This window comes from Molothrus ater, chromosome 6 (assembly GCF_012460135.2).
Source record: "Molothrus ater isolate BHLD 08-10-18 breed brown headed cowbird chromosome 6, BPBGC_Mater_1.1, whole genome shotgun sequence".
Taxonomy (NCBI): domain Eukaryota; kingdom Metazoa; phylum Chordata; class Aves; order Passeriformes; family Icteridae; genus Molothrus; species Molothrus ater.
The window spans coordinates 57,606,509-57,622,159 of NC_050483.2; the positions used below are offsets into that span (position 1 = coordinate 57,606,509).

At 46.4% G+C, this 15,651-nt stretch overlaps 1 protein-coding gene and 1 long non-coding RNA gene across 3 annotated transcripts in view; one reads left to right on the forward strand and one right to left on the reverse strand.

Moving 5' to 3' along the window:
• RTN1 (reticulon 1) overlaps positions 1–15,651 on the forward strand; it is a 123,974-nt gene that overhangs the window by 90,267 nt on the left and 18,056 nt on the right. Inside the window, exon 1 of one of the 2 annotated variants that reach the window (XM_036384061.2) lies at positions 14,751–14,950. The exons of the other annotated variant lie outside the window; for it this stretch is intronic. Within the exon in view, the coding sequence (XP_036239954.1) occupies positions 14,890–14,950 (61 nt within the window). The 5' untranslated portion in view covers positions 14,751–14,889. Of the gene's footprint in view, positions 1–14,750; positions 14,951–15,651 lie in introns of those variants that run through there. 2 annotated transcript variants of the gene reach the window in all.
• LOC129046724 (uncharacterized) lies at positions 1,680–15,433 on the reverse strand. Its single transcript, XR_008508463.1, has 2 exons — positions 15,189–15,433; positions 1,680–8,984 (listed from the first exon to the last, which is right to left on the reverse strand). It is a non-coding gene; the product is annotated as an uncharacterized LOC129046724 (long non-coding RNA).

Below are 15,651 nucleotides of genomic sequence, written 5' to 3' on the forward strand. Positions count from 1 at the left end.
TCCCTTTGACACACAGCTTGATTTTATTGATATGTTTCTCCCTTTCCCTCAGCCAGTTTCTGATGATGCTTCCTGCCCAGCCTGTGCTGCTGTGTGACTGCAGATCAATATCTCTGGCTGTCTGCAAGCAAATGCTTTTCTGATACCCTCCTAGTGCAGGCTCATCCACACCAGTTTTCTGCTCACCTTTCAGTTCCTTCCTACTTGCTCCAAGAATTTATTTGCAGTGTTCTTTCTTCCCTTACATGTTCTTAAAACTTGCAGAGCCTTTTCATAGAATCCTAGTATCACAAAATAATTAGGTTTGGAAGGGACCTTAAAGATCTCCCAATTCCAGCCCCCTGCCATGGCCAGGGACCTTTCCACTAGACCAGGTTGCCCAAAATCCCTTTCAGTTTGGACTTGAACACTCTTGGAGTTGGGAAAAGGATACAGGAGCCTTTCCCCTTCAGGCCTTTGGGCCCAGTGGACACTCAGTGGCTCACTTATCAATAGCATAGGTAGCAACAACCCACAAATCATTATTACAGTTCAATCAAAGCATAATAATGCATAAACCATTATTATGATTTGACATCTGTATTTTTGAAAAAAAAAAAAAGGAAAAATCCCAGATTATCACAGCTCATGGCACCAGCCAGTACCACCAGGTGATTTCCACTGTGAGATGAAGAATATTAAGCACTAGCCAGAGATGAAAACCAATCCAGTGCACCCTCCCTTTAAGCCATGTGTTAACAGGCTTCTAAAGGAAGAAGGATACCTTCTGTAGTACTCCCATCTGCTCACTGGGATTTACTGGTATTGAGTTCTCTGGGACCTTTGCAGGCTCTGGAAATAGGCTGGTACTATCTCAATCTATTCATTTTCCCCAGTAGATTTATTTTCATCTCTCATATTTCCCTGTTTGGATGTAGTTTCTAAGAAACTCAAATGGATTTGACCCATTCTTTCAATTTTTGCTGTTCTCTGCCTGAAAACAATCTACTAAACTTAGGTCCTAGATGCACACAGAGCTGTCATTAGATCATAGGTATTGTAATTCAATACAGTATTGACCACAGTATTCAGAAATTCAGCATTCAGGCAGCTACAGAGAACAGCTCCAAATGCATTGCACAGAGAACCGGGGGGAAGAAATCTCCCAAACACAAAAAAAACCCCTCAAGATTTTTAACTCACTGAAGTCTGTTTTCTAATTGGCAGTATTTGTAAGTGTGCCTAATTTTTCTTGCCTGATAGTCAAGAAAGAAAAGAAACCCAGACCTACTGGTGAGAGGTTCTGCAGCCTTTTGGGACAAGGCAGACTGCTGTAAAAGAAATGTGTGTTTTTCTGAGGGGGGTAAGTGCAGGAAGGACATGTTGCATCTGATCCTGTAATGGCTGCACACAGATCAGCCCTGGTGCCTTGCTGGGAGCTGGCACCAGGTAGATCCAGCTCAGTCACTCAGGAGCAGCTACAATAAAGTCACCCAGTGCCACATTTTGGCCAAGAGGCAGCACTTACCTGGGGATAAAGGGTAATTACTCCCACTGAAATGTGCCTGTGTCTTGGTTTGGAAAGACAGGAGTCTGCTAAGGAAGGCAGGAGCCTCCCCTGAAATGGAGAATGTAAACCCTCCCCACCTTCCCAAATGGCTATAAATTTTAAATTAAGGGGCTCTCAGGCAAAAAAAAAATATGGGAGCAGGAAATAACAGTTCTTTAATAGGGAAGAAAAATAAAAGGATAAAATAAACAATGCAGTACACTGGAACAACACTGACAGAGTCAGAGCACAACCTGACACCCTGTGGGTCAGGGTGTTGGCTGGCAGTCCCATTGGAATTGTGGCTGCAGCCCTCCTGCAGGGTCAGGGGTGGTTCTGCTGGAGCAGGGATCCTGTAGAAAGGTGTAGTCATCCTCTGAAGATCCAGTGGCAGAGGCAGCTGCTGTTCCTCTGGGAAATCCAGTGGAGAAGCTGTGCAGTTATTCCAGGATCTCCAGATTATATCCAGGCAGGAATGCTTGGCCCCTCCCCCTGGGCTCACATCTCCCAATGGGATGCTGTAGTTCTTATCAGCCATGCAGTGACATTCCATGGCTGTTATCAGCAGATGTCCCCTCCCGAGGGAGGAGTGATTGTGGTCACTCAAGAGAGAGATAAGGCAAACTGGCCACTTGACCAAAGATTATCTGCCATACAGGTGGTAATAGAATACATCTTGCCTTGCAATCTGGAACAGCCTGGCTCAGCAGCAAGATCTATTTGCAGCTGGCTGGTGAACTGTTAAGAGCTGTGTGTTTTCTGTGGATGCAGGGATACCTCAAGATGCTCATTTAAGGCCAGGAAAACTTCATGGTTACAGGTCAGAAACAGATTTATGCTCGAAGGACATGATGATAATACAGGTGACTGACAGGTTGACTTCAGGAGGCTCACTTCTGAGATCAGAGTCAGGTCTTATCAGCAGATAAACCTTCCCTAAACAATCTGTATTTCCTAAACCCTCCTTGGTTTGGTCTCTCTCACTCCTCCAAACCTTGCTGAAAACACATTTTATTCCATTTATGTAACTGCCTTTGTGTGCTGCACAGCCATTCTCTGTGCTCACACAATCAGTACACCAGTGTGACCAACAAAAGAGCAAAAATCATTTTATTTGGCATATACTCTGTTTCCTCTGAGAAAGAGTCCAAGTTTGGCTTCGTTCAGCTGTGATGCTCTTGAACCCCTGTCCCTGAAGAGAATGTTGCAGCACTAAATACCAGATATCTACCATCAAAAGGATGTTAAAAAATTCAGGTGTTTTTTATTTTTAATGATCCATTTGTCTCTTCAGGCTCGTGAGCAGGCAGTGAGATTGCTGTGATTTGCAGCCACAGGCTGCCCGTTTCCTCCTCTGCTTCCATGGAAACACATGTTGGATGAGGCAGAACCAGGCACAGGCTTAAAGTACATGATTTCCAAACTATTTGCTTTTCCTTGCAAGAAGTCCTTTACCTCCTGTTTTTACAAAACTCTGTGTGAGGAGGAAATCTCTCTAGGGAGAGGCAGCTTTTTGAGGTGTCTGACTGTTGATGCACAGGTTTGAAAGTGTAATCCCTGAGTATGTGAATGTGCTGCTCAGAGTGAAATGCATGAGACAGAGCAGGGACAGTGCATTCTGGAGCTGGTGTCACTTTGGCTGTGGCATTTGGGATCAGAAGAGTTCTGCTTTTATCTCAACTCTTTGCTTTACTTTCATCTCCTCCCTGGAGAGGTGAAGATTGCACCTTCTTGTGCACTTCAGGACCCCAAAGATACCCAATTTGCACATGTAACAGCTCCTTGTGTTCTCTGGGCAGCCCCTCTCCTCCCTAGTAAAAACCCGTCTCTCTCAGAGTGAAAATCAGATTATTTGCAGTTTGGTGGTAAAATGAGGGAGGGCTGGGAAAAGGGCAGCAGCTCACACAGAGCTGTGTGTCATAGCTCAGTACAACTCTCTGGTGTGTTCTGTGTAGGGAACTCATTCAGAAAGAAATTGTAGGAGAAAATGGACCTAAAATGACAGCCACCAGCTCTTCCTATTCCTCACATGCAGCAGTCTCCTATTAGGAGGGCTCACCCTGCAGGGCCACCAGCTTGCTCTGCCACCCAGTGCCAAGCTGGAATCCCACTGCCATAGGAGCCAGATCCTGCTGTGGTGGCTGAGTTTGCAGGATCTGAGCCTCACCCCTGCAAATGCACACCTGGTATCTTCTAGCTGACTCCTATTTGTCAGTAAGAGGGGAAAAAAACCTTTTAGATGTGGTGACTCGAATGAGCCACTGAGGGAAATGAGTTGCTGAGTGCCACATTTGCAGGATATCATTCCTGCATGGAAAAGAAATGTATTTTATCTTCCATCACCTGCAAAGCATTCATATTTTGAAGGCTGCTGGTGTCTGTGGCAGCCTAAGCACAAAGCAGGGCAGAAACCTTTTTTACAGAACAAACCCCAGGCCACACCCTTTCAGCTGCAGGAGAGGGTGGAAGCCTCATCACAAAGCCCTGTCTCAGGCATCAAGGAGTGAATGTCACTCCATGCTGTCTGATGATTGCACTAGATTCACACTAATCAGAGCCCTTCATTAATTATTTAGCTTCAGGGAAATGTGCCAAAGGGTTCTGACACTTGGGATGTACAAAGTAATTGCCACGTTTACTTCCCAGCTAATGGGGAGGTCAAAATAAATTGTACCAGGCTGAGTGGTTGTGTGTGTGTGGGCAGGGGCAGGACCTTCCTGCCCTGGCATGTGATTCCATCCATACCTCAGGGCCCACAGAGCTTCCCAATGTCTCAAAGGGCTCAGGGCTGTCCCCCTGTGTGTCAGCGTGGGCTGGACACGTCCCCATGCTCAGCCCCGGCCATCTCCATCCTCCCCTCCCTGCATCATGTCTCCATGTGCCTTCTGCCCACTCCAGGGCTGCTCTGGCTCCTCCAGCCAGCAAGGGGGCGGCTGGGGGGTTTGTTCTGAGTTGCCAGAGCAGGGCTGGACCCTCTGTTGGGAGCAGAGCAGAGCCACATCCTGCACAGAGGGCTCTGCTCCCTCCTGGCTGCCGAACACGTGGTGCCAAACCAGCAGCTCCCCCTGCTCCACAATAAGTAGGTCTCCACTGCAGGTTTGCAACCTGAGAAAAACAAACAAATGCAGAGCAGTGTGGCTATATTTATCTGAAATTTAGAAGCTGTGCTTCACAGGGAACTTTGATCACTTTAAATGTCAGGCAGTCTGGGAAAAGAATGAGGGGGGAAAAGGGGAAGGTAAAAGCTGCTGCTGCTGCTTCCAAAACCAAGTCCTTCTCTTCTGGCCCCCATTATTAATCATCCTAACCTTGAGGGCTGGTGTCTCTCAGCATTAAGCTGGGGGTTCTCAGAGGTTGAGGTTTCCAAAGCCCCACAGGTGCTGAGGACCAGCTGGACTCAGAGTCCTGCCCAGAATTCAGCAGGAGATGATCACATCTCCTGCGCCTGTGAAAGAGGAGGTTCATCCAAAACAAAATATGCCAATTGAGCTTGGGAGTTGGTTTTTTTTTTTTTTTTTTTTTTGGTTTGCAAACCAAAATAAGATTGTGGTTTTCTTGAATTTATCATAATTTGAAATTAATGTCATGCCATTATGGTTTATCTCTGATTCATCTGCAAGACATTAATTTTAAGTACCTGGCATTTGAAATTCAAGAACCTCACAAGGGCCACAAGGGATATTGTGCTTTGGATCCCTGGGTGGATTTATTAAGAATGAACTAACTGATATAATACAATGAGGTATTTGGTGGCACCTGTCTCAGTCAGGGAGTTTCACCAAAGCCCCATGTACTTAAATGTTTGCAAGGAGGGAAACACTTTTGGAAAGCAGTTCTGAAATCCCAGCAGACCTTTGGTGAATCTTGCCCAGACCTATTTTACTGTTCTCTTTGGAAATCCCCCACTTCTGCAAAAGCCAAACCTGTTGCAAGGGAATTCACTATTAATGCAGAATATGTAATGTGCTTCCTTCCACTTCACACTGCTCGTGTGCAGTGCTCTGGGATACAGCTATTTCTGGAACTCTGCAAATCTGCAGCTACCCTAAAATTTCTGATGCTTCTACCATATCCACATGCTGTGGTTAAATGGGCTTCCAATTAGGAAAACACCTTCCCTTGTTTAGTTTTGTCCAGTGGACTTTCAAGCTACTTATTAATTGATAAATATAATGGAAAAAGAATTAATGGAAAAAGAATTCTGTTTTTCATGTATCTATTCAAAGCCACCCTATATCTTCTATTTTGCTCACCCTCATCCCAGGATGGAGAGCTGTCAGTCCTTCTTCAGAAGCAATCAGGAAAATGTGGTTTGTGGTATTTAACAATATTGTCAGGGAAATCTGAATTCCTCAGGCTTTTTCGTTTGGTCTCCTAAATGTGAAATAGTTTTGCTGATCTATCTTTAATCCTTTAGCCTTGAGAGTGGGAAATTAAATTGTCTTTTCCCAGATACTTGATGTCAGCAACCAAATCAGGATTTTCTCATTGTGTGCAGAGGGAGTGAGGTTATATGATAGCCAAGTGCTCAAAGATAGGATCTGTTCTTCAGAGAGAAACCCATTTCCACAAATTCGGTGGGTTCAACTGGGTTCTCCTCTTTTTTCTTCTCTTTTTCCTCCTTTTGCTTGTGTTTGCATAAGATAACTAGTTTTAGGGATGACTGATCTTAAGTTCCTAATGAGCTGGCTCCAGGGTGTGGATTTTTCATGGCATATTCTGCTGATTGGATGCTGGCAGCTTGCTTGACCTTGCTTATGGTATCTTCCATAAGATATGTACATGTGATCTGTCCTCTTCCCTCTGCCCCATGTGAGGGGATGTCTGGGGCAGGGCCAGCCCCCCACTACTCAAACCATTTCTGCTTCTCTGTGTTGCTTCATTTCCAACCAATGTCCTAAAATGCCACACAAAAGCATTTTCCTTGTTTGTTTCCCCAACAAAGACAACTCTGACCACTTTTCAGCCAACACTCCTGGCACATCATTTCCTGATCTAATTCTTCTAATTGCCCTAGAGGCCTATAATAACATTTAAAACTCAGAGTGCTGCTTTGCCCTCCAAAGTGTTTCTCCAGCAGTGCCCACACAGACTCTCAGCAGAACCCTGCCCTGTTCTCTCCTTGTTTTCCCCTTCTCACAGCCTTGCACTGGCACTTCTGCCTTACACATCACTATTTTATGTCCTTCATTGCTCCTTTTGGGTTCTTTTCCTCTCGGGGCTTTAGCTGGTCAGGATGACCCCGAGATGTGTTAGAAAGTCTCTTTTCCCAGCCTGGCAGTTGAAGAAGGAGTCAGAACTCTTCTGGTCTCATTCTCAAGGTTGTTTGTTGTTTCTTATCTATAACATTCTTTCTCTGGCCTGCTGAGGTCCGTTCAGCAGGTCAGACAGAGGCATTCTGGTGTTATCTTTTTATACTAAAAACTGCGTGTACTTTATTTACCACAACTTCCCAATACCCATCACCTGTGTTAGACAATGAGCTTCTACTCTAAACTAATCCAAAAGTGCCAGCATCACAGCAGAAGATGGAGGCCAAGAAGGAGAAAGGCTGGACACGCCCAGATTCCTCCATCTTGCCCCCTGAACCCCCATTCTAAAAACCACAAAAATTTTATTTTTCACCCCGTGACAAACTGATTATTATTCTACTTAGACTTTCGTGGCTTGCAGATCTTCATACAAGGTTGGTAATTTTTTCCATGGGTCATAATCAAAGTCACAGGCGTCCTGGGCTCTGTGCCAGGGTCTCTGAGCCCCCTGGCAGGGGTCCTGGCAATCCAGGACAGCCAGAGGGATGTTCTGAATTCCGACATTTTCCCCCACTTTGTGCCACTCAGCACTGCTGGCATTGCTGCAATAAGCAGCCCCACTACCTCCTCCAGCACTTTAGCAAGCACTGTAGGCTGTGTTTGCTCAGGACAGCATCAGCTGCTTCTTCATCTCCCCCTGTCCACTCTGCCCCCCATTTCTCTGCAAGCTCAGCCAGGATTTTCCCATATTAACATCCAGCTTCCCAGGCTGGATATGAGTGGAGCTGTCCCTTAGCAGAGAGCATCTTGGTGCCCAGGCGTCTCCCACCCGTGGAGCAGGCTGTTGAATCCAGCAGTGTGTCGGTGCTTTGCCTCTGTTTTCCAAGGAAAGCTGGGGTTGCCATGGCGATTGTGTGCCGGCCGAGCCGGAGCAGGGCTGCAGTATCCCCACACCTCCACCGCGAACGCAGCCTGCCCTCCCTGCAGGGCAGGGTGGGGGATGTAAAAATGCCTGGGCTGAGATGCTTGAAGCAGCTCTCCAGCATGGTGAGAAGCTCAGGCCCTTCTGGGGAGCACCTTTCCCCAAGGAATATAATTTTTTGGGCACATCTGAAGCTGGGGAAAGGGGCTTGATCTACATTAAATTATTCTGCACCTTCTCCCCTGGCCTGCATTGGGCTGGCAGCAGGAGTGCCAGGCACTGGAGCAAAGGGGCCAGCAGAAATGCTGCAAAGCACAGCTCATTCTCAAGCACCCTGGCTGCTTATGAGCATCCCAAACTCAATTAAAGGCTTGTGGCACTGCTGCAAAAGTGGCCTCAGTCTCCTGAGCCTCTGCCTGCAGGCTGTTGGTTTAATTTGCAGTCACATTTGCAAAATTTGTAGCTGCACTTGGGCAGAGCATCTCAGCCTCTGAATCAGCATCTGGAGCTTCAAAACTTGGGTCTGATCCCAGCAGAGCCAGAGCAAAGGGTGGCCCTGCAAGCTGGGAGCAAAGCTTTGGCATTTTTGTGGGAACATCCTTCCTGGGGTTCACCAGAGCTGCTTGAGCTCAGGACTGGGATGTGCAGAGGAGCCAAGGGCAGAGCAGGACCTCTCCTTGGTGCCTTGTGGCACTGCTGTGGGCCTCACTTCCCCAGCTCAGGCACTGAACACCAGACCTTGCTTCAAGAATTTGCTGAAAATGCATCATCATCATCATCATCATCATCATCATCATCATCATCAGGGCATGCTTGGCCAAAGAAAAGAGTCCTCTGTGCCCCTTCCACAACACCAGGCAGGATTTCACCATTTCCAGGAGCAGTACAATCCAAATTCATCTTCACCACCTCGCTTCATCTCCCCTGGTCCAAGAATGGCAGCCAGTAACACTAACACCAGCCTTGCAAGCTGTGCTGCAAACATGAGCAAGGCTCCTCTGCTGGAGCTGCAGATGTTGTGCTGGGTACTGCAGAGACAAAGCTCAAAAAAGCAGACCATGCCCCAAATTTAAATAGACCAAGCAGAGCCAGAGACCTCAGGGAGATGATTCCCAAGGTCACGTAGTAGGGAGCCTGTGTGCAGATGTGGGGACTGAGAAGAGATCTCCTGAGGCTCAGCCAGGCTGTGGTCTCAGGACTCTCTTCTCTTTTGTCTTCCAGTACATTAAGAAGATCAGTTAATGAAATGGAATTAATAATGCCAGCTGCAGCACCAGCAATGCTGTAGGAGAGAAAAAATTCACAGAACAGGCTTAAAAACAGAAGGCTTGAAAATGGGAATAAGCTGGAAGCACTTCCTTTGTAAAGGGGGAGTGCAGGAGGTCAGAGAGAGTTTTAGGGTCTTTTCAGCTTTACTGATCAAATCTTAAAGGAGGAATGAAGATGTAGCAACTACCTCCCCCAGAGGAGAGAAACTCATGATTTTAAGGTTCCCAGCAACTGAAAAAAGTAGTCCCACTGGAAAGAATCAAAAGACTTTTCTAGGTCAATGGCAGGAATAGAGCCTTTATTTCTATGAACCTCGCAGTTCAAAAATAACATTAAAGAACCAAGAGAAATTATCCACCTCTGAAGAGCCAGGAGTAAATCAAAACTGATTGTTATGTGTTAGTTGTGCTGCTGCCTGCAGGAATCAGGGACCTCAAATGGCACCACAGGAGTCCTGACCATCTCTGGGATGGCTGCTGAAGAAGGTCTGTGCTGTGTTCACTGAGGCACATCAGAGGCTCAAAACTCAAAATTGTTTCTTAACAACAAGGTTGAATCTAAGGAGTTCCCCCAAAGGGCTCGTTTACTAGGATTCAAAGAAAGGCCACCTCATTCCCAGGGAATAAGCAAGCACAAAGCTTGTCTCACCTGGGTCTTTCACCAACTCATGTGGCTCATGTCACTGGCTTGCTGTTGAAAATCTTATGATAATAAGGTCTTATGATACAGTTCTATACATTTATTATACAGTTATAGATGGTTATTTTATTGTTATATGTAGTTATGATATAATCCTCTTGTACAGTCAGGACTCTTGAACTTGGAGAAGGGGAGATCTCAGAGCACCTTCCAGTGCCTAAAGGGGGCTGACAAGAGAGCTGGAGAGGGATTTTGGACAAGGGCATGGAGCGATAGGAGAAAGGGAAATGGCTATATCTGACAGAAGGCAGGTTTAGATCAGATATTAAGAATAAATTCTTCCCTGTGAGGGTGATGAGGCCCTGACACAGGCTGCCAAGGAAAGCTGTGGTTGCCCCATCCCTGAAGTGTCCAAGGTGAGGTTGGATGGGGCTCTGAACAACCTGGGATAGTGGAAGATGTCTCTGCCCATGGCAGGGGTTGGGAACTGGATGATCTTTAAGGTCCCTTCCAATTTACTCTTCTATGATTAGATATATCCATATATATATATATATATATATATATATATATACATCAATAATCTCAGCCTTTGAGCAAAGATGGGTACAAAGAACAGTTTTGCTGAGCAGAAAGTGAAACAGAGTCAGCAGAGCAGAAGCTTAGCACGTCTCAAAATCACACTTCTTGTCCTTGTGAACAATCCAAATATTTTGACTGATGATTAAAAAAAACCCTATAAATCCAGACATTTCAAGACTTAAAAAGAAATTGCATGGAGGCTGGAACATTATGTACATGCCCGGACATTGGGCTTCTTTTGTTGTGATTGTTCAGCTTCAGACTTCAATTCTGCCAGTTTAAGACCATATTGTCTTTTTTTACCAGCTTATTGATTCGTTTTGTGGTCTGAAGACCTGAGAAAAAAGGTAATTCATCACTGCATTACATCTTCTAAGAGAAAGTAGCAAAGACCTGGGGCAAAAGACAGCAAGGACAGAACTATGTGCTTCCTGTACTGTGAGAAGTGATGGACCTGAAACAGCCATCAGCATCTCCCAGCTCATGGCCTTGCCATTTCAGCTGCCTCTGAGCAGCTCTGCAGACCAGAAAATGTGCAAGAATGAGCACAAGACAGTGAAAAGGATGAGAGCAGAGCCAGGATTTGGCCCATCCTTCTGCTATTGACAGCTTCTTCACGAAAATGTAATTGCTGGCTGCCCTTGCTTGGAGTGCTCAGGCAAAAATTCCCCGTTGCTCTTTAAAGCTTCGAGACATATTAATGCAACATTTAAAATAGCATCCTCTCTATTTTTGTTGCTGATGCTAAGAACAAATTAGCTTAGAAAAATAACCCAAATGATCTCCCTTAATGCTATTGTTCTCCTAAAGTGCTAAGTGTCAGGATCTTTCAGCACCACGTTGCAGATCTGGCGCTGCCCTCAATGTGTCCCACGGAGCCTTGACGTGGAGTGATGCAGGAAAACGCAGTCAGTCCAAAGTGCCTTCAAAGTCACTGCACTCCAAACAGTGGTTTCAGCTCTGTCTCTGGATTTTTAGTCATTAAATCACCTTTGAAACCAACTGAAACCAGCTGACTTCCACCCCTGCCCTCCAACAGGGTTGTTAAGGGATGGCCCCTGAATTTTAGTTCCTGTGGTAGAAGAGTGGGTGCTTCTGAGCTCTTATGGACTGATAGGGTCCACTCAACGATATTTACCTAAAAAGCCTTAAATGTTGCTAACTCTGACCTCATCAAAGCTCATCAGTGGTGCACAGGTGGGCTGGGTCACTGTGGAAGGACCTTTAGAGGGAAACAAGGTATGGCTGGAGTGCCAATCCTGCTGCAGGATTTCCTGTGTCCCTGGAAGGAGCACAACCCTGGTGGCCACACACCATAGCAGGGTGTCCCTGTCCTCTGCAGAGCTACAGTCTGCACCTCATTTGGCCATCCAGATGTGGCTGCCCCATGCCTGGAATTGTTAAAAGCCAGATTAGATGGGGCTTTGAAAAACCTTGTCTAGTGGATGGCATCCCTGCCCATGGGCAAAGGGTTTGGAACTGGATGAGCTTTAAGGTCCCTGCCAGCCTAAGCCATTCAATAATTTGATGATCCTGTGATTGCTTTTGGAGTTGGAAGGATGGAAAGAAGTGAGGCAGACAATACCCTACACACGTGTTCACTTGGCCAGTGGTTTCCTGCAATGATCCCATGGGTACCTTTATTTTACCCCACACATCCTGCATGCACAGATCATCATCTCCAGCAGAGCTATGGAACAGGCCAGTGCTGACAAGCCCTCTTGGCTTGTGGCTGTGCCATCAACACTGAGCTTCATGTGACCTCACCAACACATCTTAAGATCTGCAACAATTTCAGTAACATCCCTAGCAGAAGGAGGCTCCCAATGGATAGTGCTCTGAAGGGAAGCAAATTCCACTTACTACTTTTCATCCTGCTCCTTCTCATGATCACAGGAAAGATCTCCTCCAACTCTGAACTTTCCTGCAGCTGATGCTAAGATCTCTATGCATGTCTCACCCTTTTCAGATCCAGGCAATGTTTATTTGTGCCTTCCAGGTTTGGTTCTGTGGCAAAGGAGCAGTTCTTAACCTCAGGACTGATGGCCAAGTGCTCAGTCCTAATTCTGTTTCACTACTTACTGAATGCATAATTCAAAATTTCATTGTGGAAATGCATTATTTTATGACAATGGCCATTTTAGTGCTGGATCCACCCAGTGCTGATTGGGATTTTGTGCAATTTCTGTAGTCACGCACAGAGTTCCTTCTGTCCCCCACCTGCCTCAGGTCCTGGGACAAGTGAGTGCACATTGGAAGCTCTTCTTAGCCCATGTGCATTTTCTAAGTGTCTTCATCTCACTATTCCAGTTGAGTTCTGTTTCTAACACAAATGCAGTGTTCTTGTTACTGCTGGTAAAGTGATGGGTTCTGGTGCCTGTGGATTAAAATAGTTCTGGAAGTAGTGTGGGAGAGTCCAATCACATGGGCCAGGTCTGAAGAGACACTTTTCCAAAGGGGAGTAAGAATTTAAACAGGAAGCCTGATGGTGCGGTTTGTTTTGCTAGCCTGGAAGAGGGAATGGAGACATGAAGTCTGAGGTGAGAAAAATTTCTACAAACAATGAAGGCAAGGAGAAATCATTATTGGGATGTTAAATGTATGTGGACCACACTTCTGTCCAAAGGGAATTTGTCCTTCATACTTGACCGAGAAATTTGGGTTACAGAGAGACCAAACAGAGATCTTTTGCCTTCTCTCTGCTGTGTTGCTGGTGGCAAACACCCAGTAGCCATGAATTTGACCTATGCACCATGTTTGGGGTGTCCATGGCTATTCCAGGGACAAGGATGCAGAAGTTTTATGTGAATTATGTCTCTGTTTTATACACACTGCTTGTAAATACTTCATATTATGGCTTGGTGGTGGGAACCCCACTGTAGAGCTGCAAAGGGTTTACAGGGCAAAATGTATCAATAGGGAAATTTTCTGCTCTTGCAAAGGGTCTAAACCAATCAGTCCATGCTTAGAAATCATCCCTTGCCAACCTCTTTCTTCCTTTTTTTTTTTTTTAAACAAAGCCAGGAAGAACACAAAATCCAGATTTGTAACATTATAGATGGTTTAATCTTACCACATGCAATGGCAGCTAAAGCCAGTTCTGCCCCAATTAGTTAAGGATTTCCCTGTTAGGGGAATGAAGATGCTGGGTTCAAGCCTAAGCAAATGTTTTTGGGGATCTCAGGGATGGTTTATAAACATGGAAAATAGCTTTTGGCCTCTCTAATCCCAGCAGAGTTTCCTAGGTAAAGAGTAAGGTAATGCTATGGTGAATTGCCTTAAATTTTGGCTTTCTTCTATAAGATGAGTTACCTGAAGGAAGGATAAGTGACCTACTACTGCCAGTTGGAGGAGGTATCTGTTAACTCAGGTATTAAAGACCTTTTATTTTTGGAGTCAAAAGAGCAGAGGGGTTCAAACTCCATTCCCTGTGCTGATGAGTATGTGACCCACTGTGTGTGTGTTGGTGTCTCCACATGAAAAAACAAAATTCAGTAAAATGCTGCTAAAGTGAAATTATTTTATGAACTGTCATGATCTAAAGGTTTAAGTCCAGCCTCAGAGCTGAGAGGTGCCCAGCTGGGGTCATTCTGCCCAAAATGACTGGACATAGTCTGATATACTGGTCACTCTTCAACCAAATGGGGTGACTTTTTGGGGAGTTTCTTAATATTCCCAGGCACCCCAAAATCTGAAAATGCAAACAGGTTGAGTGGTAAATATTTTCTTTCCCAGTGTTTACCAAGTATGACTTTTGGATGGTTATGATGTCTCTGCAAGGCTATTCATAAGTTCATTGGTGGGGAAACTGAGGCAGAGGCTGTGTCCTGCTAGGGAAGGAGTGGTGGGGCCTACCACTGTTAAACTGAATGTTAAAATTCAGCTATTAGTGGGTCTTTCACAAATCGTCCTGTATTCCTGCACTCTTACACCTCAAATCCTGATTTGTGCAGCGTTTTGGGCAATGAGAGGAGGCAGCACACCCAAACCTGGTGCACCTGGGAGTCCTCAGCATCCTGGTGTGGCAGGGCTTGGCATGGGGGGGCCACACGGGTCACCCCATGCCCGCAGGGTTTTCCAAAAAAATACAGCAAAATAGGGGCTGCTCTGCAGGGCTTTGAGCCTGACCTTGTTTATTTTCCTGCCTGCTCCCCGACCCCACCCAGATGAGCAGAGGAGAGGGAGGCATAAAAACCTGGAGGGGTTGTGGTGTGAAAAAAAAAAAAAAAGCAAAAAAAAAAGCAAATTAAGAAAATACCAGATTCCATCACTGTCAAGAAATTTCTGGAACAGTCACAACCGTACTGACACATAGGCAACACTGCTCACCCCCCCTCTATTTACCCACACCCAATTTGCTTTTATTTCTTTGCCATCAGGTTGCCTTTAACCATTTCCACGGCTTAGCCGGGCTAAGCCGCCCGAGCTCAAGCTTTTGATTTGAAAAGGGACCCGCATCCCCTTTTCAAAAGGAGCCTGCTCCCTAGGGCAGCCACATCACACTGCTGATTTGCTGCAGTGGAGACCGCAGCGCGTACAATATGCCCTCCCCCTCCGCCTGTGCTGCTTACAGCATCAGTCCGGAGCCGAGCGGGGAGGCGGCCGCGGTACCCGGGAGCGCACCCATGCTCGGGAATGCCTGACTGCTAACGCAGTGCCTCCGAACAACAGGACCGGCAAGCCCTCAGCCCCCCGAGATGCAAGCCAGTGCCGACTCCACCAAGATGGACTGTCTTTGGAGCAACTGGAAATGTCAGGGTATTCTATCTGTTCTGGTGTTGCATGCTAGGGCTGCATGGCAGAGGAGGCAAAGGCAGGATCCATCCATTTTTGCATTGTTCACCTGTGTGGGCCTTTGCATGCTGTTTCCTCTCCCTCCCCTCCGCCCGCGGAGCTTTTCTTTGGGGGGTAATTTAAGAAAGAAATGAAAGATTAAAAGCCCCTATTTCTGATTTCTGTTCTCGGAATGCATTTCTCCCATCCGCAGGTGTCTCACCCTGAAAGCATCCAGGATACAGGTCCTCCCTTCTTCCCACCTTGCGGCTCATCCCCAGAGCATCCGCCCTTGCCGTGAGCGGCGTCATTCCCCATCCCCGGCTCTCTCCGTCGGGATGTCTCTGGCACGATTTCCTACCTTTCGGGCTTTATGATTTCCCACCTTTGGGGCTTTAGGGAAGCCGGGTGGCGGTGCATTGGAGCCCGCTGGGGCTGGGAGGTGGTGGCGTTGGGCTCCTGGGTGCCTCCTGCCCACGGACACACCCAGAGCCTTGTGTCACACAAAGAAAACGCAGCTCCGGCAAGGAGGGCGACAGCGCCGGGCATGGCCCCCCGCTTCCTACTTTGCTCTAGGATTGTTTTTTTTTATATATATATATATAAAAGCACATTAATCCTTTCATTATGCTCCCGAGCACTCGTTTCGGGGGGTGAAATATTGCGGGGATGTTGTCTCGCTGCCG